The 26235-nt window shown below is 35.8% G+C and overlaps 1 protein-coding gene across 3 annotated transcripts; it reads left to right on the forward strand.

Moving 5' to 3' along the window:
* Positions 1-1935: 1935 nt before the first annotated feature.
* LOC129307006 (sister chromatid cohesion protein SCC2) lies at positions 1936-25063 on the forward strand. Of its 3 annotated transcripts, none has more exons than XM_054947848.1 (28): positions 1936-2420; positions 3130-3239; positions 3530-3666; positions 3742-3832; positions 3945-4201; positions 5047-5154; positions 5246-5357; positions 5592-5688; positions 5798-5984; positions 6072-6503; positions 6601-7127; positions 7205-7415; positions 7490-7540; positions 7662-7820; positions 7942-8109; positions 8622-8921; positions 9010-9162; positions 9982-10151; positions 11467-11575; positions 21963-22124; positions 22210-22314; positions 22403-22636; positions 23062-23195; positions 23276-23566; positions 23641-24061; positions 24205-24297; positions 24379-24501; positions 24590-25063. In XM_054947848.1, exons 1-28 carry the CDS (start codon positions 2182-2184, stop codon positions 24812-24814), a joined length of 5406 nt encoding a protein of 1801 aa, XP_054803823.1. In that variant the 5' UTR covers positions 1936-2181; the 3' UTR covers positions 24815-25063. The 3 variants fall into 3 exon arrangements, with proteins under 3 accessions (XP_054803823.1, XP_054803824.1, XP_054803825.1); XM_054947849.1 differs by having other exon boundaries at positions 2281-2420; positions 3522-3666; XM_054947850.1 differs by lacking the exons at positions 1936-2420; positions 3130-3239; positions 3530-3666; positions 3742-3832 and having other exon boundaries at positions 4184-4201; positions 5051-5154.
* Positions 25064-26235: the final 1172 nt, after the last annotated feature.

Consider the following 26235-nt stretch of genomic DNA (forward strand, 5'->3'; position numbering starts at 1 on the left):
TATTTGTTTATTTTTTATTTTCTAAAACACTTTTTAAAAACACATTATCAAATAGTTTTATTTGTTCTGGATAATAAAAAAAGCTATTTTAAGTTGCCAAACAAGTCCTAAACTTCTTTGCTGCATCATATCTTGCCTCCTGTCATTGTCATCTAGTATTTGTTACTCACTGCATAAATATCAATTAATAATATGCTAATGCATTTCAATGAATTAGCCAGGGGTGCCTTATAAAATTGATACATGTGTCTATGTACATGGTACTTGGGATTACAATGAATGACTCTAATTAACCTACCATGCCCAACTAATTTGGCCCAAGGCGAGTGGGGTTACCAAGGTGATAAACCAACTAATCACAATCAAGTTGATTTAAAAAGATAACAAACTAATTAGTTAGGATTGAGTCGGGTGGGATTATGAGAAATGGCAATGAAGGATTATAAAGATACAAGTCAACCAATCAAAGACCGAGTCATGTGTGATTGTAAAATGTCAATCTCAATAAAAATTTAATGCAGCTACAAATATAATACCAAACCGTGATATTTCTTATTAAACTAGAACGATTTGTATATTAGAGGAGTCAGCACTGTTGGCATTCTACTTCTATTTTTTTATGCATGGTAAGCCAATTCTAAGTATTGAGGACCGGAGTAAATTATTTCCAAATTAGGTTCGACCAAACATATAAGGTATTTTTATACATTGTTTGGCAGCCATTTGACAAAGAATGCAGATGAAATTTGTTTTTTTTGATTTTTTCCCCAAAAAATTATTATATTTTTATCATCATGAAAAATTTGTTTCATCGTCAATTTTTTGCCAAAATGTAAGTAGATGAAAAATTTATTATATTTTATCATCGTGATTTTATTTTTAATATATTTGTTATTTTTAAAATACACCCACGTCTAGAACCGGGAATAAGGGCCGGGCCTGGAGGGCCGGGCCTGAAAGCCTGTTTAAATAAGGGTTCGGGCTTTGAAAATAATTTTTTTAAAGTAATCGGGCTTGAGGGCTTGGCCCTGATAAGCCCTGTAAAATAGGGCTCGGGCCCGAGTTGCCCTTCAAGCCCTGTTATATTATTTTTATTATTATTTTTTTAGTAAAACATGTGTTTAAAATCAATGACCTGCTCACCTGATCCTACACACATTATATTATTATTAATTTTAATTTATTCTAAAATTAATTTAATCTAATTTAATAAATATCAGTGTATAGTATAAAATTTATGATATTTTTATTTTCTATAATTATTATGTTTGTATATTTTAAAAAAAATGAACTATTTTTAAATGAAGATTTAAATTTTATTACTAGACTTCTAATGTATGTTATTTAATTTTTAAAAAATTATGATGATTTTTTTTTTTAATTTTAAAATATTTTAATTTATTTATAATGTTTAATTTTATTTTAATTTTTTTTTTTTTTAAGAAAGGGCTTACGGGCCTGGCCCTGAGCCCTGAGTATGAGGGCCGGGCTTGAGAAATGAGGGTCAAAATGGGAAACCGGGCTTTAGGGCTCAGGCCCTAAAGGGCCTGAGCCCATAAGAGCCAGGCCCTTTAGGGCAGGGTCCGCCCGTATTCCCAGCTCTACCCACGTCAAAAACGAACATTTAAATTGGGAAGCGCGAATAAATTTTATTGAAGGTCGATGGCTCTCTTGAGACCCTCGGCTTCTCGCTCAAGCTTGCAGAGGCAGCGTTCTGACGCGTTGCGAAGAAAACCGGGATAATTCTGTAATTTCAATTAATCACCAATTTAATTTGTTAACCTCCCGGTACTTTGATCCCCGTCAGACCGTGCGGCTCCCGTGAACTTGCACAACACTCCGAGAGTGATTTCCAGATCGAGGGAGGGGCACTTTCGTAATTGACTCGCTCGACTCAGTTCAACACCTATAAAACCAAATCCGCTTGGAAACCACTCCCTCGAAGGGACCCCAAAAGTAATTTACCAAAATCACAATTTCCCCGCCATTTGCCTTCACTCCTCAAAAGATCCTCTTCCCAATCTGACCTTCTAGGGCTCCAATTTCTTCCCTGCATACCACCTTGCCTTCAATTGAAACCTATTCTCGCTCAATTCACCGGTAGATTTTTGCATTTTATACTCCTTACCCTCCATACATGCCCTTCCGGTATATACCACAGACTCACCGGTTAATTAATCGATGAGTTTTCCAGGGAGTTCTGCCACGGCGGTGTTTAGCCCCCGTGGCATCAGTTTGTCGAACACTATCCATTCGGAGGTCGCATCTTGCTTGCCCTTGCCGTCGCTTCCGGTGTTCTGCGGAGCTTCCGATCATGACTTCCGGCTCCTGGAGGGATCTAGGTTCCTGGACCGCGGTGAAGTGCTTGCACAGTCCGGTAAGATTGCTGAGTTGCTTCAGCAGACGGATGTGTCGTACTTGTAAGTATATCCTTCGCTTCTCTCCCACATTTTTCACTGATATGTCTTGCATTGATTTTTGTCTTCAGGAAGTAAGTGGATGTACTAGGAAACTAATTTTGCTGCGGAATTTTTGTGCATTAACAGTTCGCGGTTTTCAGCTGTGCTTAGTAGCATTCGAACTTTATGTATTTGATTCTAGTGGTTATGATGCGATTTTCAGGTCAAAAAAAAAAAATGATGCGATTGACTTTTTTTTTGTTTCCGTTTTTATGTGGGATGAACTCTGAAACTAATTCATCTCTTAAAAATTTTGGTTGCTTATGTAAACTGTGCTGGTTGCGTGATTAAACTGATCTCTGGTTTTACATGGCAAGCTGTCTGACCGTTTTTCGAAAACAGTTGAACTTGAATTTTATCAATATATAATATAACAATTCTTTTAAAACTCAATTATTGAATGCTTATTTGTTGTAAATGTATTGTTATTTTTTTTATTTATTTATGAAGAGATTTCATACCAACCAGCAAGGCATTTTTTTCTCCTGCCAGAGCTTTTGGTTTACTATCCTGCTGTAGCTATTTCTATCCTCTTGTTTTCTTAGATTAATATGCCTCTATTTTCTTTGGAGGTGGGTATTGTTGTTATTGTAATAATCATTCTTTCGGGGTTACTGTTATTAACATCATCAATTTATTAGATTAAATTTACATGCGGTGTTTTATTCAGGAATCTAAGAGATGACGCGAAGGCTGCTCCCTGTGTCTATGTTGAACCTTTAGAACTTCATGCCGAAGTTCTAAGGTGCAATCCTGAAGCATTTGAATGTGGTACTGCAGGTAAACCCAGTGCTTGGTCTCTTTCCTGCATATCTCCTAAATAAATTTATTCAAATCTTAATGCTAATAAATGATTGGCATCTTTGTTTGAGACTTTCGGAAAAATTGTTCTATTATGTATAAATTAAAGGCGGACTGATGACACTGAAAATGGCTGAGTTAATTTTGGTTACTCAGTCTGTGATGCCTATCTTCCACCGGAGGTTGTTTTTCCACTGACCTTATTGCTTTTCATAAAATAATTCAACAGTGCTCTGCTTATTGTTTATTGTATTGTTCAAGTTTCTCAGGTCCTCTTAAGGAGCAGATCTCTGGTAGTGTAATACCTGAAAAGAGGCTTTTTGAATCAAACCTTTCTCATGCTGGTCAGACACAGAAAGACTACAATGCAACCCAAAATCACCAGCCTCTTAATTTTTCTACAAATGTATGGCAGTTTTTGTCATATTCAATTGGTGCTTAGATTCTTTTTTATTTGCTAATCTTCAAAATGAACTGGCAGGATATTTCTATGTTGTCTTCAAAAAAATCTAAAGTCAAGAAAAAAGGTGGAGATGGTATATCTGCCGGATCTGATTCTACTGAGATTCAAGGTTGATATAGCTGGTTCTTGTTTCTTTATGTATTGTTGTTCAGCCATCATACCCATCCTTGAACATGGGTATTTTTATCCATGTAATCAACTGTTGTTAATGACCAATTCAGGTGCCATCATTGGGAAGTTTTGTGAGTTTCTGGAGGACTTGTGCAGCAAAGCTGAACTTCTTAGTGAGGATCGTGATGAAGCAGAGTGGTTGCCATTGTCACTTTCTGATCTTAGAAAGCTTGTTAATGAAATAGTGTCTATACGTGCAAAGAAACTTCTCCATTTGGTTCCTGTAGAGATCCTTGTTAGATTACTGAAGGTCTTAGACCATCAAATACATCGAGCAGAAGGCCTGTCAATTGATGAATGTGATAATGTAAGTTTTCTCCTTAGTTCACTTATGCTAGTCAGTGCTACAAGTTTTGGTGCTCATTTGGAATTATTTGCGTTTGAATGTGAGCAGAATTTCTTTAAGGAAGTTGATCATATTAGCAAAATTTTCTTTTGATACTTGCTTGTTGCTAGATGTTTGTTATCATAGCATCTTAAGTAATAAATGAAGTTTAGCATGGTTGCTAGCTGCAGTTGTCATCTGAAGAAATTGTCGGGGCACAGAAACAGGCTCTCTTATGTATCTTGATAACTTTAGGAAGTTGAACTCAGCTGTAGCATCTCTCATACAATATAGGAGAAGGAAAACCTTTTATGAAATGTGATATATTTTTTAAGAGACCTAAGATTTCTTTTAAGACATCCTGATGGATGTATTTCCTGCTCAGGTCTGTAGCAGCTATTACTGAGCGGTGGCAGTTCCTTGTTAAAAGATTTAAGCCCTTTGGGAAATGGTTTAATTTGTTGTGAAGTCCTATTTTCTATTTTGTTTTTTGGCCTTCTCCGATTCATTCACCAAATTGTGCTTCCTGCTCTAATTTGCCAATGGGTTTGGCATGCATTGCCATGTAGATTGGTGTGTATGTGCTTATTCAACTTTTCTTTCCCCCCAAAATACTAACTTAAATGTGTAGTGATGCACATTGTTTCACCTCCTACGTTTTTTTCATTTTGAATTGGCTTTCCCTCGGGAAAGGTAAGTAGATTCTCTTAAAAAGCTGTTTCCAACTTATCTTCCACTGCCCAGTCGACTTTCATCATTTACATAATTATTTCATATATGAACTCTCCTCTCCTTTGCTGTCATAACTGCAATATTTTCTGTTTCAGTCAGATTCTGAAGTAGTTTCATCAATTTTAAGTGCTTTGGAGTCCATTCATGCAGCACTTGCGGTGATGGCTCATACCGAGATGCCAAAGCAACTTTATAAAGAAGAGGTGATTTTTTGTATTAGTTAAAGTATTGTTATGCAAGTGTATGAATTCAGTGAATTACCTGTCTTGCCTGATTTTTTGTGCCCCATCTCAGATCATTGAGAGAATTCTGGAGTTTGCAAGGCATCAAATATTGGATGTGATGTGTGCCTGTGATCCATCATACCGTGCTTTACACAGACCTAATGAAAATATTGAATTTGAAGGTGCCTCTTATGCCTTGTATACTTTATGAGACTTTTTTCTGGTATGGTTATAGAGTTGTATCCTTAATCTTTACCTCCCTTGTTCTTATATCTGGTTATGAGTTATCATTTATTTGACAGCCATTAAGGAATGGTAAAACTCACAGGAAATATGCAACGGATAAAGAATATGTCAAAAACTCAACTATTTCATCTAAGCCATATCATACTTCCAAGCTTGTTTTTGTTTTCCAGGTGATGATTATGAAGATTATGATATTGAATTTGGTTCAGCGAACAAGAAACGGCGTACAAGCAAGACTTCAAAATTGCGGAAACCGGCATCAAGCAAGTATGATGATCATTAAAATGTCATTATATTCTTTAGTTGTCTTTCTAGTGTATTCAAAGTTAGGTTTTTAATCTGCTTATTACTTTCTTCTTGGTCCTCATATTAATAGGGTCTCTACTGCTGTGAATACTATTCTTCAGAAGTTGTGCACTGTTGTTGGACTTCTCAAGGATTTGTTGTTAATTGAGAGGCTGTCAGATAGTTGTATTCTGCAACTTGTGAAAACAAGCATCACGACATTCTTGGTTGATAACATCCAGCTTTTGCAGTTGAAAGCAATTAGTTTAGTCAGTGGGGTAGGATGTCTAACTTTCTTAAAAAGCTACATGCTCATTTAGCTTTGTAACTATTTTAACTTTTATTTTTCCAATATTTTGGTACAGATATTCTATTTATATGTGCAACATCGCACTTATGTGATAGATGAAATGCTTCAGCTTCTTTGGAAATTACCAAATTCAAAGCGAGCTTTAAGAGCATATCACCTACGTGATGAAGAGCAAAGGCAGATCCAGATGGTTACTGCTTTGCTAATTCAATTAATTCAATGTAGTGCCAACCTTCCTGATAATTTAAGACAAGCATCTAGTGGTAGTGCTGTATTAGAAGTCTCAATTGATTCTAGTTATCCAACAAAATGCAATGAGGCAGCAACAGAGGCCTGCTGCCTATTCTGGAGTCGGGTACTTCAGCGGTTTGCAAGTGTGAAGGCTCAAGATGCATCTGAGGTGAAACTGATAATGGAGAATCTTGTTACAGATTTACTGACAACACTAAATTTACCTGAATATCCAGCTTCAGCTCCTATTCTGGAGGTACTTTGTGTGTGCTTATGCTTGCATGTGTGTGTGTGTGTGTTATTGTTTTGGTAGGTCTACCTGTCAGGTTTATTTACTGCCAAACTGTTTCCAGGTTCTATGTGTTCTATTACTGCAAAATGCTGGGCTGAAATCCAAGGATATTTCAGCACGTTCCTTGGCGATTGACATTCTTGGCACAATTGCTGCAAGGTTGAAGCGTGATGCTGTGATTTGCAGCCGGGATAAGTTTTGGGTACTTCAGTATCTGCTTAGTGAGGATGATGCTACTGAAAATTACTCAGAAGATATGTGTTGTGTCTGTATGGGTGGAAGAGCAGAAAATTTGCTCATATGCAATGTTTGCCAGAAACTTTTTCATCCTGATTGCCTGGGAATTAAAGAACACGAAATTTCCAATCGGAATTGGTGCTGTCAGATATGCATATGCCAGAAACAACTTCTTGTATTACAATCATATTGCAAGTCCCAGTATAAGGATGGTGTGAGTAAGAGCAAATTGTCAAAAGATGATTCTGGACCTTTTGGTCAGATTGCTAAGGTTGAAATTGTCCAGCAGCTGCTTTTGAATTATCTTCAAGATGTTGCCTCTACTGATGACCTCCATCTTTTTATATGCTGGTTTGTACTCATAGCTAACCTTCTACCAAATTTTCTAGTTAATATGTGCTCATGCTATGATTTTATGTGTTGTACAGGTTTTACCTCTGCCTGTGGTACAAAGATGATTTGAGTTGTCAGCAGAAGTCCATTTACTACCTTGCTAGACTGAAATCAAGAATCATTGTGCGAGACTCTATGACTGTCTCTTCAATTTTGTCAAGGGATTCAATTAAGAGGATCACCTTAGCAGTAGGGCAAAACAGTTCATTTTGTCGGGGGTTTGACAAGATTCTTCATATGCTTCTGGTTGGTTGATGTTCTCCTGTTCTTTGATTTATCTGCCAATTCATATTTTAATGAATTTCCTGTGATACTTTTAGGCAAGTCTGAGGGAGAATTCCCCAGTAGTTAGAGCAAAGGCTTTACGAGCAGTAAGTTGAAATTTCTTTGTAACCTCTGCTTTTCCAGTGAACCTTGGATGGTTTTGATGTATATTGTTTTCCCTATTTGGACTAAGTGAACTTTGGTCTACTTTTCATTTGACATGATCAGGTTAGTATCATTGTAGAAGCTGATCCAGAGGTGCTGGGCGACAAACGAGTACAGTCGGCTGTTGAAGGAAGGTTTTGTGACTCTGCAATATCTGTAAGAGAAGCAGCATTGGAGCTTGTTGGGAGGCATATAGCTTCACATCCTGATGTGGGTTTTAAGGTTTGTGTTCATTGGTCTCCCTCAGTGGAAAAATATTTATTGTCTTAGAGCTCCATGTGATTGTATCAGCTTTATTTGTCTGCAAATTTGATGCAGTTTTTTCCCCCAAATTTTGCTGTAGTATTTTGAGAAGATTGCAGAGAGAATAAAAGATACTGGAGTTAGTGTTCGAAAGCGAGCTATAAAGATTATTCGAGATATGTGCATTTCAAATGCTAGTTTCTCTGGGTTTACAAGAGCTTGCACTGAGATAATTTCACGTGTTAGCGATGATGAGTCAAGTATCCAGGTTATTGAAATTTACCTTCTTATAATTCATTTAAAGATTGCACAATCATATGATATGGATAATTATCCTACTAAAATCTTGGTCCTCTTAAATTCTACATTGGAGTAGCACTGTTTTTGGGAGAGGATCCTAAGATCTTACAATCTTTTGATCCAAATAATGATCTTGAGAACCTTGATTTTAATATTGGCATGTCCCAGAGCACTAGTAGTTACTTTGTAGTATTCAAATCTTAGTCATGGTTGCTGACATGCAATAATTGACTGCATTTGCATTTTTTAAGATTGCCGTTCTTTTTCCATTTTATTATTATCATTTGTGCTCATTCCAGTTAAAATTTTTAACTGTGTAAGTACTGCTGTGCCATGCAAATGTTCACTGTTGCAAATAGTCATCCTTTGGATGAATATATGTTCATTTAAGCCTAGTCCCCTTGTTGGATACATAGATTTTCAACCCTCTCAACTCTTCTGTCACCTAAAGCATTTTCCCTATTATGATTTTTTTCACAGGACCTTGTTTGCAAAACTTTTTATGAGTTCTGGTTTGAGGAGCCTTCAGGTTTACAGGCTCAGGTCTATGGAGATGGTAGCTCTGTTCCACTTGAGGTGGCTAAGAAAACTGAGCAAATTGTTGAAATGTTGAGGAGAATGCCAAATCATCAGCTTCTTGTAACTGTCATTAAGCGCAATTTATCCCTTGATTTTTTGCCACAATCTGCAAAAGCTATTGGGGTCAACCCTGTTTCCCTCACGACAGTGCGTAAGCGTTGTGAGTTGATGTGCAAGTGCTTGCTAGAGAAAATCTTGCAGGTACTCTGGTTTCATTGTAGCTTATTTTTGCATTTTGTCTATGTTGAAATGAAAATAAAATCGTTGTGTATTTTTTTTTTTAAATCAGGTTGAGGAAGCGAACAGCTATGAAGTTGAGTTACATGCAGTTCCATATGTGCTTGTATTGCACGCATTTTGTCTTGTGGATCCTACTCTGTGCGCACCAGCCTCAAACCCCTCTCAATTTGTTGTTACTTTGCAGCCATATCTGAAGAGTCAGGTCATACATTTCACTATCATTTTAATTTGTAGATTGACACGGCATTCTTTTTGAGTTTTATATTAATTCAAGTTTAGGCATTGTTCATTTGGTAAATGGAAGTCTTCTGCTATTCAGAACTGCATCTTAGTCTTGCCCCACGGCTATTATGATGAGTTTTTCAAACTTTAGCTGGTCTTTGCAGGGCTGGCATGGTATATATAAGATTGACGAGATCAAATCTTACCTAAAATAAATCGTGGGCCAAGATGATTGTGATGTGGAACTAAATTGAGGATTCAAAGAACTCTTGACTAAAGATATTGAACTTTTAGTTTGACTTGTATTGTGCATAGAAGTCATGAAAAAGCCTTGCAGTGTGGACATTGTGTAAAATCTTCAAACAATATAGAATTAATATGTAAATATGATCTAAAAATGATTGTCTGTGATCCACCAAAACATGATAACAGGACAATTACCGTCCAGCAATACCAAGAGTAACAGAAAAAGGGGCAAGCCAAACTCGACTTCCTTGTTGCATAATTCTCAACACTCTTTGCCCCTTTTCTGCTTTTAGGGCGGCCTTAAAGGGTGGGTACAACTGTGTACACTGGACAGAGTGTTGAAAAAATTGTTATATTACAGATGCATGCTGACTTATAAATTTTAATAAGGCGCTTCATGTTCAGCCATGGTTGGTTTCTGTTTATCATTGTATATGATGCCTCTAGCTGTTGTCTTTGGCACTCTCTTTCCTTTCCCTTATTGACAGGGAGGGGGTATGATATGATATGATGATGGGAATAGTTCACCTTAACTTACTCTTCTTGTCTTTAGGTTGACAATCGCATGGTTGCACAGCTACTGGAGAGTATAATATTTATAATTGATGCTGTGTTGCCCTTGATCCGCAAATTACCGCAGAGTATTATTGAGGAACTTGAACAAGATTTGAAACAGATGATTGTCCGGCATTCCTTCTTGACAGTTGTCCATGCTTGTATCAAGTAACTCTGATTCTCATTGGGTTTTTTTTTTTTTTTTTTTAAGTTAGTCGTGTTATTTTATGTTGTTTTATTGTGCACTGCTTGATTCTTGTGCTAGTTTCATAGTGAAAGTGGCACTTCTACTTTTTATCTACCCATTAAGTGGTTGTGAAGGAAAATGTCCCTGTACCAATAACATTCTTTAATTAGCTTGCATAGAGCTGCTTTCCCAAAAATTACACTATCTTCCTAGATAATAGTTGGGAGCTCTCCAAAGACATGAGCTTATTGTGCTGGGCTATTTTCTGGTTCTTTCTGCTTGGTAGATGAACTTGATGTCCTGCTTTAGCTGAGTCGTTTCAGTAGGCTGCACAAATTGAGCTTCTTAGGTGATACCTCCCTCCAAGTTCTGAGTAGTTGGACTTTTACACAGGAGAAGAGGCACATAAAACCTTACCACATGTCGATTGGTGCCAAGTTAAACGAAGTGATCAGTAGTTGGAAAAGCTACAAAGACGTGATTGGATCTGGCTATTATTAGAGTACTATAAGAAGTCTCGCATCCAAGAAAAATGAAAACTATGAGGGTATAAAATCTTGTGTGAATCCTAATCTAGTAACTTAAGCTATTTTGGCATAATGCTTAACTCCTAGCACTATCACAGATAACACTTGTCATGGTATTGGAGCTTAATGCAGATCCATGACTGGAATTCAGAGTAACAGCCAAGATCCAAGAACCCAGTGAATGGAGGGGGGGTTGAAAAATGAAACCCACATCTGAAAGAAATAAAAAAAAAGAGGGAAATAAAAGCTTGTGGTGAGTCCTATCCCCAAGTGGCTTAAGCTACTTTGGTATAATGGATGACACTGAGTACAATTGAAATGAAACCCAACTGCTATTCAATTTGTGTGATATGTAGTGTGGAATAATGCTTTTGTTTTGTTCCTTTGTTTTGTTTTCAGTTTCTTTTGTTGGTTCTGGTTTGAGGATGTCTTATGATTCAACATATTATACTCCTTTCGTTCCTGTACACAGGCTAATAAAACTAATTGATGTCTCTAAACTACCTCAATTTTTTGCAAATACCCTTAATTAAATAGTCTATTCTCTCTCACACACTCTTTATTAAACTCACTTCTTTTCAAGGGCTTTTTTGAAAAACGTATTAATTACTGCCTAGATTAAGCAAATTGTCTTATAAATAGGAATACCAAAATCTTGTAAGAATTGTCTTGTGAAAAGGAATGGAGGTAGTGCTGTTACAGGCTTGATTTGGTGGAAAAATGTGCATTCTTTCTACCTTGTTGGCCTGAATACTTTTTTCTTTAACAGGTGCCTCTGCTCTGTGAGTAAGATAGCAGGAAAAGGGGCTGCTGTAGTTGAGCATCTTATTCAGGTCTTTTTCAAACGTTTGGATACACAGGCAGTTGAGAACAACCAGGTGAATTGCTGGAGCTTTTTTCTTTGCAGTTATTTATTGCCGTGACTAAATTGAGTGTCCTGTCTATGTCTTGTTGGGTATTTTGCACATTTATTATACCTTTTAGAAACATAAGTGTAATTGAATCTATTTTCCTGTGTTTTTATTGATAAATCATGATTTACATATATAGACGGAGGGGAGAGAGAATAAATCTAATTAGATCCCTAAACTCTCTCTTATGAAATAAAAACTAATAATAATAATAATAACTAATTACAGAACCTAAAGGGAAAGTGGACGTTGCAAGCTCAAGAAGGAAAATTAGGTTTGTGTATTAGTTAGTCTAGGCCCAATATAGGCAGAGGCCCACATCCAACACTCCTCCTCAAGCTGGTGCGTAGATGTTAATCATTCCCAGCTTGCCCCTAAATGCTTCAAATTTTTCCTGAGTCAATGCTTTGGTCATCACATCTACAATCTACTAACCCGAAGGGATGTATGATAGATCAATCACTTTTGCATCCAACTTTTCTTTGATGAAGTGCTGATCAATCTCCACATGTTCTGTGCGATCATGGTGTACAAGGTTATTTGCAATCTTGACTACTGACATGTTATCACACCATGCTTTGATTGGTCCAATTGTCTCAATCTTCAATTCCTTTAGAAGTCTAACCATCCACATTCCTTCACAAGTTCGTAGGGCAAGTGCTCTGCATTCGGATTCAGCAAAGCTTCTTGAAACTATTGGCTGCTTCTTACTTCTCCAAGTCACCAGGTCACCCCACACATATGAGCTGTACCTTATAGTGGATCGTCTATCCATTCTTGAACCAGCCTAGTTAGCATCTGTGAACAGCTCTATGCCCCTAGTATCACCTTTTGCGAAGAATAAACCCAAGCATGGGGTTTTCTTTAGATATCTGAGTATTCGGTGGATAATAGCCATATGTTCTTTTTGAGGACAACTTGAGAATTGACTTACTACACTCATAGGAAAGCAAATATCAGGTTGAGTGTGTGATAAGTAAATTAGCTTCCCTACCAATTTTTGATATCTTTATTTACTGCTACACCATTAGATTTGATAGTTAGTTTTTGATTTAGCTCCATCAGAGTGTTTGCAGGCTTGGCTCCCAACATCCCTGCTTCCTTGAGCAAATCCAGGGTGTACTTTTGTTGTGACACGCTGATCCCCTTATGAGTTCGTGCTACTTCCATCCCCAAAAAATACCTTAAGGATCCAAGGTCTTTGATTTCAAATTGTGTTGCTAGGTTGGTCTTTAGCTTGGCAATTTCTTCCTTGTCATTTTTTGTCAACACTATATCATCGACATACACAATAAGGCTTGTTATTTTATCGCCATGATGTTTAACAAATAGCGTATCATCGGCTTGACATTGCTTGTATCCCCACGCTTTGATGGCTCAAGTAAATTTCTCAAATCATGCTCTTGGTGATTGGTTAAGTCCATATAGAGACTTGATTAACTTGCAAACCTTGTGAGAGTTATTAGTGTCTCGTAATCCCAAAGGAATTTCTACATAAACTTCTTCCTTAAGATCACCGTTTAGGAAGGCATTTTTAACATCTAGTTGATGAAGAGGCCAACCTAAATTGGTAGCAAGAGATAATAAAACTTTTACAGAGTTAAGTTTAGCAACAAAGGAGAGAGTTTCTTGGCAATCAATACCATATGTTTGGGTAAATCCCCGAGCTACCGATCGAGCCTTATACTTGTTCACACTTCCATCAGGATTATACTTTATTGTAAAAACCCATTTACTACTTACAACAGGTTTCCCTTTAGGTAACTCAGTAATTTCCCAAGTTTTATTTTCATGTAGGGCTCTTAATTCTTCTTCTATAGCATTTTTCCATTTAGGATTAGTGACGGCTTCTTAGAATTTGTGGGGAGTTTTCTTTCTCAACATTAGCCACAAAAGTCTTTATATAAGAAGATTGTTTATTGTATGAAACATATCTGGAAATAGGATGCTTAGTGCAATTTCTTTTCCCTTTTCTCAAAGCAATTGGCCAATGTAAATCCTCAAAACTCTCCTCAGGTATAGAATCATGGTATTGTGTTGGTATGGAAATGGGATTTTCTTTGCTTTGACGCTGTTCAGTAGTACTTTTTGATTCATCCACCTGAGTCTCAAAACCAGGAAGCATATTTAGTGGCTCAAAGGGGTTTGCATCATGAAATCTGGATCTATTTGAAGAGTTTTCAGAGTCTGGTGAACTTGTTTCAACATTTTCAGAGCTGTTCTGAGGTTCAGACTGAAAATTTCTTGAGTCTGAATTGGTGGAAGAGCTATTGGTGGAGAGATCTGGGGATATGTGGGGTTCAAGAGGCTGTCCAGGGTGCAGTCTGGGGTGATAATCACTCTCATCTAAGCAAATTGACCATTCACTTTCCTCACTCTGCCCTTGAATGGGAGATTTGTTAAAAAAGGATTGATTTTCAACGAAGTTGACATTCATGGTGATATATATCCGGTTTGTAATAGGGGAATAGCACTTATACCCGTTTTGGGTAGAGGAATAGCCCAAGAAAACACACTTGATGGCTCGAGAGTCGAGCTTTCCACCACCTTTATTATATACAAAGGTCATGCATCCAAAAACCCTTGTTGGAATAGAAGCAGTAAGATGGGAGTTAGGATAAGACTCAATAAATTTTTGTAATGGAGTTTGAAAGTTGAGGGCTTTAGAAGGTAAGCGATTTATCAAATATGCATAAGTAAGAATGGCATCCCCCCAAAATTTATTAGGGACAGTACCACCAAACATAAGGGCTCAAGCAACCTTAAGTGTCTTTTTTCTTTCAGATACACTATTTTGTTGAGGGGAATAAGCACAAGAAGTTTGATGGTGTATTCCTTGTTATTCTAAATAGTTTTTAAAAGTGGAGTTCAAATATTCTCTTTCGTTGTCACTGTGGAGAATTTTAATTGATGTTTGAAATTGATTTTGAATAAACACATGAAAATTTTTGAAGATGGTGAGAACCTTAGATTTTTCTCTCATTAGAAAAACTCATGTTAATCGAGTATGATCATATATAAATATGACAAACCACCTACATTTGAAGTTTGTTTCAAATTTTGATGGTCCCTATACGTCACTATGGATAGGGGAAAAAGGGTGAGTTGGAGTATAAGAGTTGGAAGGAAAAGAATGTCGGACTTGCTTAGCAAAATTGCAAGTATCACAATGAAATTCAGAAATTGTTTTATTATTGATATTAGGAAACAGAAATTTCATATATTGAAGGCTTGAATGGCCTAACCTAGAGTGCCATAAAGTAAGGTCAACACTGGTCATGACAAAATAGATAGCAGGATTAATCTTGGATGGAGATCCATGAATATGGTAGAGCCGATTCCATTCCTTAGCATTGCCAATCATCTGCCCCAAGACCAAGTCCTGAAATTCACAACCCCTTTTGTCAAAAAATACTAAGCAGTTTGCTTGATTTACAATGTGACTTACAAATAGTAAGCTACATTTAATAGCTGGAACATATAAAACATTCTTTAAGGTAATATGCTTAGAAATAATTACAGTTCCAAAACCTATGACTTTTACAAATTCACCATTGGCTACTTCAACATATTTATGCTCAGAATGTTCATTGAAATCAGAAAAAAGTTCTCTGAAACTTATGTGCTCAGTAGCTCTTGAATCTACTACCCAAATATTTTTTGGGTTGGCTTTCTCACTGAGAGTATCAGTAAGGGCAGTACCTGATTGTGCCAAGGTTACAGAAGGATGTTTTGGCTCATTCATTCCAGTTGAAGAAGCATGCTTTTCTAGGATTTTCCGGAGAACTGACAATCTTCAGTACTTAAAGACCTTCTTTCAGGTTCTGCAGCACCAATCATAAGTCCCTTTCCTTCATTTTTAGGCTTTACTTTGGAATTTGGGGGCTTTCCAAGTAGTTTCCAGCATACGTCTTTGGTATGCCCACCCTTATTGCAGTGATCACACCATTTTTCAGGTTTCTTGCCCTTCATTTCCCCTTGAGCTCCATGGACAGCAAGTTCGGAAGCGTTATTCAGAAGAGGAGTTGATATTGTGGAGCTTTGAGTCAACATTTTTCTGCTCTCTTCACATCGGATCATGTTGAAGGTTTCTCCCAGCATAGGAGGAAGGTTTCTCCCAGCATAGGAGGGGGTTTCATGCTCATTTGTCGACCCTGAATATCCTCGAAAGTTTCATTTAAACCCAACAAAAAATCATAGCATCTGTCTTGGTCAATCAATTTTTTATAATAAATCCCATCCCTGTCACAAGACCACTCATGGATCTCATAGAGGTCAATTTGCTGCCGGAACTTAATTAGAGTAGTATAATATTGAGTTACAGACTTGTCACCTTGAATGAGATTTCTAAGGGAATGTTTTACCTGGAATAGCGCAGCATTATTTTCTTTGATTGAGTAGTGTTTTTTTTTGACTCCCAAATTTCTTTGGTAGTGGTTGCAAGCAGCTCCTCGCCAAATTGGGGGCCTCCCTCCCCCCACCTCTATTAAAATCCCTTCCCTCCCTTCCCTCCAACCAAACATACCTTTAGGAAGAATTAGAGCAAGTTGGTAATAACTTCTTGAATGTGACTGTTGAGTATAGCCCCCTTGGAAAAAACTTAATTATCTTGGAAAGGTTTAAAATCTGGTTGCATTTGGAATTAGTGAATTGAGATCATGTCATTCATTGTTTAAGAGCTTCCTTCGTTTATATTTACTGTTAGGTTAAAACATTGCTCTATCTCACTTTTCCTATCTATTTCTGTTAAATCTCTTTTCTGTTCCTGGCTTCATATTTTTTTCCAAGAGGGACATCAAATGGGCTGTGAAGGCTTAGGTTTGAAATTTTCTATTTCAAATTTGAAGCACTGTGCCCCATTAGTAACTATCGTACTAAGTGTCTTCATCATTCATAACTATTAATATGTGATACTGGCTTTTCAGTTGTTTTTCTATAAGATTTCTCATTCATTAGCTTACATGTGATGGAACTTTTTCGTAGTTCAACAGCCCATGCTTCAGATGGCTAAATTAATCAAGGAAAGTACCACTTTTATGGTTTGTCTTATAATCAATGTGAGGATGACGATCTTGATCTGTCATGTATGGTAGATAATTGCATCATTATAGATGATATAGTTTGATGGTCAAGGTTAAAGGTGTGGAATGCGTAAAAGTATGATGATTTGGGTCGCATAAACATAATTACATGCCTTTATATTGTAAAGATTCTATTCTACAACAAGTCTTATCCCACTAGATGGGGTAGGTTACATGGATTATATCACATCATTGTGCTCTATTATTTATTTAGTTTTTAAGAATATTATTAATTAAAAGGTCTCGCTCAACAACCTCCAAAAGTGTTTTCTCCAGTTTCCTCTACTCTTCTTGACAGGGTTCAAAGTCATCTGTTTCACTCTCCTCATAGGTGCCTCCTGTTTTTTTTTTCATACATGTCAGAATCACCTCAAATGATTTTCTATCATTTTTTTTTCAATAGGTGCCACCCACATTTTCACGTATTCGTTCATTGTGAATTTTGTCTTTACATGTATATCGACACATCCATCTTAACATTTTCATTTTTGCTACTCTAACTTTATATTCTTGCTATCTTGTCAAAGCCTAATATTCACTATCATATAAAATTGTTGGTCTTATAGCAGTTCGATAAAACTTTTCTTTAAACTTATCAGGTACCTTACGATCACAAATAACTTCTTTAGCCTTTTTCCAATTAAACCACTTCGCTTGTGTCCTATGTGTAATATCTCCATCAATGTCTCCATTTTGTTGAATAATCTTTCCTAAATATCTAAACTTTTTCATTTGAGGTATAGTTTGATCATCTAATTTCACTTCTAAATTACTACTCATTGACCTCTTATCAAAATTACTATGTAAATATTTTGTTTTACTCTTACTCAAGCAGAAACCTTTTGACTCCAATGTCTTTCTCCATAATTTAAGTTTATAATTTATCTCTTCTCTTGTGTTTGCAATAAGAACTATATCATTCGTAAAAAGCATGCATTTAGGAATTTTCTTTTAAATATGCTTAGTCAAAACATTTAACACTAGATCAAACAAATAAGGATTTAAAGATGATTCTTGATGCAATCCAATCTTTATTAGAAAATCTTGTTTAACCACCAAGCGTTCTTATACTAGTTGTTGCCCCCTCATACATATCTTGTATAGCTCAAATATAGGCAATCTGACACCTTTTTTTTTCCAAAGCCTTTTAAGGTATTTCTTTCGGTACACGATCATAAGCTCTTTCTAAATCAATGAGAATCATATGTAAATCTTTGCTTTTACATCGATATTTTTTCATTAATCCCTTAGTAGATAAATTGCTTTTGCAGTTGCTCCCCTTAGCATAAAGCCAAACTGATTCTCTGAAATCTCGGTTTTTAATCTCAATCTATGCTCAATTACTCTTTTCTATAATTTCACAGTATGACTCATAAGTTTAATCCCTCTATAGTTAGTATAATTTTGAATATCTCCTTTATTTTTATAAATAAGAACTAAGGTGATTCTCCTCCAATCATTCGGCATTCTCTTAGATTGTAAGATCTCATTAAATAACTTAGTTAACCACTGCACACCTTTTTTATTCAAACATTTTCACATTTCAATATGGATACAATCAAGTTCATTGGCTCTATCATTTGCCATTTTTTTAAGGGCTTTCTCACTTCTCAAATTCATATTCTTCGATAAAAAAACAAATTTTGTTTTCTTTCAGAAGTTATTAAATCTTCCAAGTTAATTGATGACCTCCCATTATCATTGAAAAGCTTAGAAAAGTATGTCTTTCATTTGTCTTTAATATCATTATCTATAACCAAAACATTTTTTTCTTCATCTTTTATACACCTTACTTGTTTCAAATTTCTTGATTTTCTTTTTTAATCTTAGCAGCAGCAACAACAAGAAGAAGCTTTAATCCACTAAGTGGGGTCGGCTACATGGATTGCAAGACGCCATTGTGCTCTATCATTTATTAAGCTTTTAGGAATATTATTAATTAAGAGATCGCGTTCAACAACTTTCAAGAATGTTCTCTTAGGCCTTCCTCTACCCTTAATCTGGTTTAAAGTTATATGCTCCACTCTTCTCATTGGTGCCTCCTATGGGCTTCTTTGTTCATGCCCATATCATTTCAACCGATTTTCCACCATTTTTTCCTCAATAGGTGCTATCCTTAACTTTTCGCGTACATACTCATTTCGAATTTTATCTTTACGTGTATGTCCGCACATCCATCGTAACATTCTCATCTCTGCTACTTCAACTTTATGCTCTTGCTATCCCGTTAGAGCCCAACATTCACTACTATATAACATGGCCGATCTGATAGTAGTACAATCAAACTCTCCTTTAAGTTTATTAGGCACCTTATGGTCGCAAATAACTCCTTTAGCTTTTTTCCAATTAAACCACCCAACTTGAATCCTATGTGGAAATATCCTCACTGACTTCGCTATCATTTTGAATAATGGCTCTCAAATATCTAAACTTTTTCGTTCGAGGTATAATTTGATCTTCGAATTTTACTTCCAAATTACTGTCGACTAGTTTCTTACCAAATTTACAATATAAATGTTCCGTCTTACTCCTACTCAGACGGAACCTTTTGACTCCAATGTCCTCCTCCATAACTCAAGTTTGCAATTAACCTCTTCTCTTGTCTCTGTTATAAAGACTATATCATCTGCGAAAAGCATACATTTGGGAATTTTCCCTTGAACATGTTCCGTCAAAACATTTAGGATCAAGATAAACAAATAAGGACTTGAAAATGATCTTTGATGTAGTCCAATCTTTATAGAAAGATCTTTTGTTTGACCACTAGGCATTCTTATACTGGTTTTTACCCCCTCATGCATATTCTTTAATATAAGCAATCATATTCTTTTTTTTTTTCAAGGCTTTCCAAAGCACTTCTCTTAGTATACGGTCATAAGCTTTTTTCAAATAAATAAAAATCATGTGTAAATCTTTATCTTTACAACGATACTTTTCCATTAATCCCTTAGTAGATAAATCGCCTCTGTAGTCGATCTACCTGGCATAAAACCAAACTGATTCTCAGAAAATTTTCGTTACTCTTAGCAATCGTATAAAATTTTCGTTATCAATCCTTTGTCGCAACACCATTATAAAATTCTTCAAATGCTTTGGAACTAGTTTTATTTAGGGGTGAGCATCGGTCGGTTCGGTCCCAAAATATGTAGAATCGATCGATCGAATAATACTGAAAATGAAAACCAAATCGAACCGAACAAGGACCGAACCTAAATTTGATAATTCGGTTCGGTTGGTTAATTCGTTTTTCGGTTTTATATTTAGCTATTAAATTGGGCCCATTTTTTAAATATTAAAACAAACAACACTACAAAATTGGACCTTTTTTTCTATTCATTTTTTTAAATATGAGCCCATTCTAATTACACTCATATGACATAAAGTCTAAATATTATAAAGGCATGAATAATCAAATAAACAGCCATAAATAAACACCGATGATCAAATAATGGCCCCATAATCCAGTCACAACACTTATTGATGAGAGTGACTGATTGAAATGGGGTTTCAAGTGTTGTTATTATTTTTTATTCTTTATTAAAATAAAAAATAAAAATAAAAATAAAATAATTCATAAATTAAATATAATTTATAAAATAATAAATTATATGTAATTCGGTCGGTTTGGTCTATTCAATTTTAAATTTTACTAACCGAATCGAACCGATAACCGAAATATTTAAAATAAAAAAACCGAATTGAACCGAAAAATCAAATAGACCGAATCAAATAGAAAAATTCGATTCGATTCAGTTTGATTTTCAGTTTCGGTTCGGTTTTGTTCACCCTTAGTTTCATTCATGGCTTTCTTAGTTTTCTTTTTAGCCATGCGATGCTTTTTCCAATTTTTATCATTATTGCACAAATGAATGGTTTTGAAACACTTCTTATACTTGATTTTTTCCTGTACACTATCATTTTACTACCAAGACTCCTTATCTTTCGGACCAAAACCTCTTGATTCTTCCAAAACTTTTTTTGCAACCTTCCTTACCTTCACAACCAAGTCTTCCCACAAGGTATTAGCACTTACTTGACACTACCAAATTCTTTCGACAAGAGATTTCTCTTGAAAATTTCTCTTTTCACCTTTTAATTGTTACCACCTAATCTTGGAGTTATTACTTGTTGATGTTTTTGGTTTTTACTCATAATACATGCATCAAAGATAAGGACCTTGTGTTGTGTCGTAATAGCATCCCTAGGAATCACCTTACAGTTTTTACAAAGTCTTTTATGAGTGATGAGATGCTCATCTCTCTTCTTGAAATAGGCATTAGCAATCTTGAAATCACACGCCAAAGAGAAATTCAGGATATGTTGTCCTTCATTATTTAGTTCCCCAAAATCCAAACCACCATACACCCTCGTATAATGACTTGCCTCCCTCTCGACATGTCCATTAAAGTCTCTTCTAATGAAGATCTTTTCATTATGTGGTATGCTTTCAATCAACCCATCCAAGTCTTCCCAAAATAATTTTTTAAGACTGGCTTTTGTCCTAACTTGAGGTGCATAAGCGCTAACAATATTGATAGTCTCCTGTCCGATGGTCAATTTTAAGGAAATAGTTCCATTTCCAATTCTGTTAACTTCTACCACGTTCTTCTTCCACTCCTTATCGACAATGATACCCATCCCATTGCATGTGTTTACTTTTTCAGTATACCAGAGTTTGAAACCTTGGATATCCTTAGCTTGTTCACCTGCCCATTTAGTCTCCTGTAGGCACAAGATATTAATCTTTTTTTGAATCATAACTCCTACCACCTTTATAGATTTATCAGTCAATGTCTCAACATTTCAATTACCAAGTCTGATCTTGCTCACGTGGACTAACTTCTTTAGCCGCGCTCGTTTAGAATCACGTGGTAATGCTTGCTCATTTAACACTCCATCCGGGCATCGATGTAGTGGCCCTAACTCACTTATCACTGCACTCGAGTCATACAGCGCGTTACTTATGGGCAACGACCTAGCATTAGCACGAAAATGTCTATTGTCTATATCCATGTGTGATTCAATAAAAGTTTAATCTATGTCTATATCCATGTGTGATTCAATAAAGTTTTATGTTGGCTGTGAGGGCCTAACACAACCCTCCTCTTTTATCCGGGCTTAAGACCGGCTATAAAACATAGGTGGAGTTAAAGATTCTATTCTACATTGCTTTTAAATTTCTAAAAAAATCTTGTAGCTTTTGTGGTTAATATTGGTTGTCCTAATTTTACTTTGCATAGACTATGAAATTGACTCCTTCCTACTGTATCCAGCAAGTGGGGAGATCTCTCTTTTGTCTTGGATTGCTGATTCGTTATGGCAGTTGTCTGCTATCAAGCTCGGGTAATAAAAATATTGATGTCCGAAAGAGTCTCAGCTTGTTTACAAGGTACCTTTCCGTGGAGGATTTCGTTGTCAAGGTTCGGTCATTGCAGGTAAGAGTTTTCACATGATCATTCTTGTTTTGATGGGCTGAGTTGAATGTTAAAATTTGTTGGTGTTTTATTGTTACTTTTGTAGGCATTGGGTTTTGTTCTGATTGCAAGGCCTGAATATATGTTGGAAAAGGATATTGGAAAGATACTGGAGGGAACATTTTCTTCTGTAGTTGATACTCGTCTTAAGGTAATGATTTTCACCCTGATATATATATATATATATATATAATATCTGGTGCTTCTTGGTGCGGATGCTAAGTTATTCTGGCTATCAGATTCAAGCATTGCAAAACATGTTTGAGTATCTTCTAGATGCTGAGGGCCAGATGGGAACAGATAATGCCAGTCATAATGTGTCTAATTTATCAGTTGGAGCTGGGCAAAGTGTTCCTGTTGCTGCTGGTGCTGGGGATACAAACATATGTGGGGGTATAATTCAGTTGTATTGGGACAATATTTTAGGCAGATGTTTGGATTTCAATGAACAAGTTCGACAATCTGCTCTGAAGGTCAGAACCCATCTTCTATATTGGTAGATTTTATGCTTCTAAGAATAGCTAATAAGTAAAAGTTTCTGACTCTCCAACTTATTAACAGTCGTTATGGAATAAATTTTTGGTTTGTTCCAACATTCTTTTCTTTTTATTTATTGTGTTTGGATGTTTGGATTGGTGGGTTGAGTGCAGTGGCGTGTCAGTTTATGAAAGGTGCTTTGAAAACGTTATGTGAAGGTGAATCTCACTGGTGCTGGCTTTCATTCTTTTGAATATGGAATTAATTCTGTGATTTTCAGTTATGTCATGTACTGCATCATAGTCATGACGATGATCATCAATACACAATTTTCTTGGAAAACCTAATGTGGAGTTAAACTAGTTTAGATTTTAGCTTCTTTGATTGAATGCCAGGAATTATGGATTTGTTGACAATGCAGATTGTTGAAGTTGTGCTGCGTCAAGGGCTTGTTCATCCTATCACCTGCGTTCCTTACCTTATAGCACTTGAAACAGATCCACAGGAATCTAATGCGAAATTGGCTCACCATCTTCTGATGAATATGAATGAGAAGTAATTTCATAATATATAGTTTCTTATGATGTATTACGTATTACATTGGCTGTATTGGCTAAACTAAAGCATCTTTTCAGGTACCCTGCATTCTTTGAAAGCCGATTGGGGGATGGGCTTCAAATGTCATTTATTTTTATGCAATCCATTTGTGTTAGTCCTGAAAATAGTAACCATAAGGTCCAATCTATGATTCCTATTTCTGGGAAGGGGAAATCTGAGACTGACTCGCTTACTCAAGCAAGACTTGGGGTTTCCCGAATATACAAGCTTATCCGAGGAAACCGGATATCAAGGAACAAGTTTATGTCCTCAATTGTCCGAAAGTTTGATAATCCAACCTGGAGCAAATCAGTAATTGCCTTTTTAACGTGAGTACTTTGTGATAGCTGTTTTTAAGTTTTTGTTGGCAAGTTCTTGTGTAACTTTATGTCTTTCTTTTCAGATACTGCACGGAGGTCCTTGGATTACTGCCATTCACCTCGCCTGATGAACCTCTTTATTTAATCTATGCTATTAACCGAATAGTTCAAGTGAGGATGGGCCCACTTGAAGCAAACTTTAAAGCATGGAATTCAAGGTTTTCACGAAGAGACTGCCAGAGTACAACTTATGGGAATGGAATTTGTCAACTGGGGCCAAATGAACCAACTCTTACAACCCAAGTGATGCCAGTGGACTTGAATGGAGCATTTTATCACAACATGGATGATCAACCTAGTTCCAATGGCATGAGATCTGTGGATTTAAATGGAACAATTCAACAACAGCCATGTGATGCTTCATCAAATAACGGTAGCTTGGAGCTGCATGAAGATTTCTCAAGTTTCTGTGGCATCTCAGACGATGATATGGAGAAAATTCAGGTAACTTGGAAACTGTAATTAATTTTTATTGATGATGTTAGTGTTTGTGACGAATAATGTGATGTTTATCTGTTTGTGAGCGCTGTCTGAACGATGTTAGGGCTGCAGGCTGAGCATTATTTGTTTTTCTGATGCTTATGCAGGCTGACTGTTTGTCGGGGATTGCATTGCAGCTTCTTTTGAAGCTAAAGAGACATCTAAAAATCATGTATAGCCTTAACGACGCACGATGTCAGGTAGGATAGTAGAAATACATTTCAGTCACCTAACAAGTGTTTTGGTTTTTTTGGTACTGGTGCTAATGTGATCCTCGTCAGGCCTATAATCCTGCTGAACCCCCAAAACCAGAAGTTCTCTCCAGACAGAATATTGCCTTTAATATCAATGAATGTCATTTCAGTCTGCCTGCAACTCCGCAAGAATTGCTGCAAAGATACCAGGTATTGTAGCTTTAAATGAAGTCCACTTTTGTTTAGCTTTTAGCAGGACCGTCAGCTTGCTGAGATTTTAAACCCTGTTTCGCACCAGGAATTTAAGAATGCATTGAAGGAAGACACTGTTGATTACTCGCTTTACACTGCAAATATTAAAAGGAAGCGCCCTACGCCCAGAAAAGTTCGGAAATCTGGTTATATGACTGGTGCAGGTGGAGATGACGATGAGGAGGATGATGATGAGGATTGGACTGGGGGGATACGTAAGTTAAATAGTAGTGGCCGCAAGGTTAACCTTAGAAGCAGTAGGCAGTATTGATAGCTGTAAGTACATGATAGGAGGTAGGCTAACCTGTACATTAAATAGAAATTAAAAAAAAAATAGATATAGGATAGGTTGAGAGCCAAGAGAATAGAAATCAGTAGACACAATGTAGGAAAGCAGGGGGCTCTGTAATATTCCTCATCTTCAATAGATGATCGCGTCATTCTTGGTGGTCTCCATTCTGTAATTTGCTTAAAGGTGGTTGGTTGCATTCTTTTGTTGATCAAAATACGTTTTTGGGTCTCCATCTCTTTCTAATCTTATTTTCTCGGAACCTTTCAAGGTTCTATTTAACGATCTTAGTTTTTCTGAAAGTTCCGTAATGCACGGGGTTTGTTGCAGAATCTTCCCCAATAATTCATTAGAAGTATAAAAACCTGCTGCTGTAGGTTGTGCGTGTAATAAAAAATTTGGTTCGAATAAGAATGTTGCTAGCACAAAACGGATGTTTGGTCAAATGGCTGGAATTCCAAATGAAGAAAAATAAGTTATAAATGTTTTTTTAAAAAAATAAGTCATCTTAATTAATTGGGTATTTTGCATCACTAATTTATGAAGACTTCCAAATATCTTTTGGATGAACTGTTTCAAATGAGAAATTATTTAAAAATGGTAAGTTAAAAGCAAGTTAATGCAAGGCTTAGTTAAAATAGGTAAGCGACAGTCTAAAAACCCGGTTTTCCTGCCATTAAAACTTAGCTCGTGAAATGGTTGAGGGATGATGACTGTTAAGTTATAAAAGATTGAATCAAGGGAGAATAACAGTTTCGTCTCAAAACATTTAACTAAGGATAAGTCTCCCAACAATTTTTGTTTTTGTTTGAAAGTTGAAGATATCAATTTAAATAATGATAAACTTAAGGGTTTTAATTATAAATAAATATTCAAGTATTAAATATATTCCCTCTGAATATAGGAGAAATTGTTGTTATTTTATAATTTTTTTATATAAAAATTACATATTTTGATAAACATTTATTATAATTTTTTTAAATTCGCACTCATAAAGTAAATCACTTTCATTTACGAGACAATGAATGCATCTTTAGTTTGATTAACAAGGATATTTTAGTTTAACTTTTTATTTTTAAATACAATTATTATAGTTAATTAATTTTTTAAATTATGTGATACAATTATTTTTTATATATATAGAAATAGAGGGAATAACTCTTAGGTTGTAACAGAAATTTTTATTTTTAACTATTTAAATTTATATTTACAACTCATTTTTTAAAATTTTTTATCAGAGATCTAATTGTCATTGCTTCAATTTTTTGGGACCTAATTATCATATTTTTGAATTAATGGTAATTAGATTTTTGATAATTTTTTTAAAAATGAGTTAAAAATATCAATTTAAACAATTCTAAATTTAAAAGTTTTGAATTATAGATAAGACATTTAAGTTTTAC

The sequence above is a fragment of the Prosopis cineraria genome, unplaced genomic scaffold, assembly GCF_029017545.1.
Source record: "Prosopis cineraria cultivar Desert tree isolate PC_DT_omini unplaced genomic scaffold, ASM2901754v1 PC3, whole genome shotgun sequence".
Lineage (NCBI taxonomy): Eukaryota > Viridiplantae > Streptophyta > Magnoliopsida > Fabales > Fabaceae > Prosopis > Prosopis cineraria.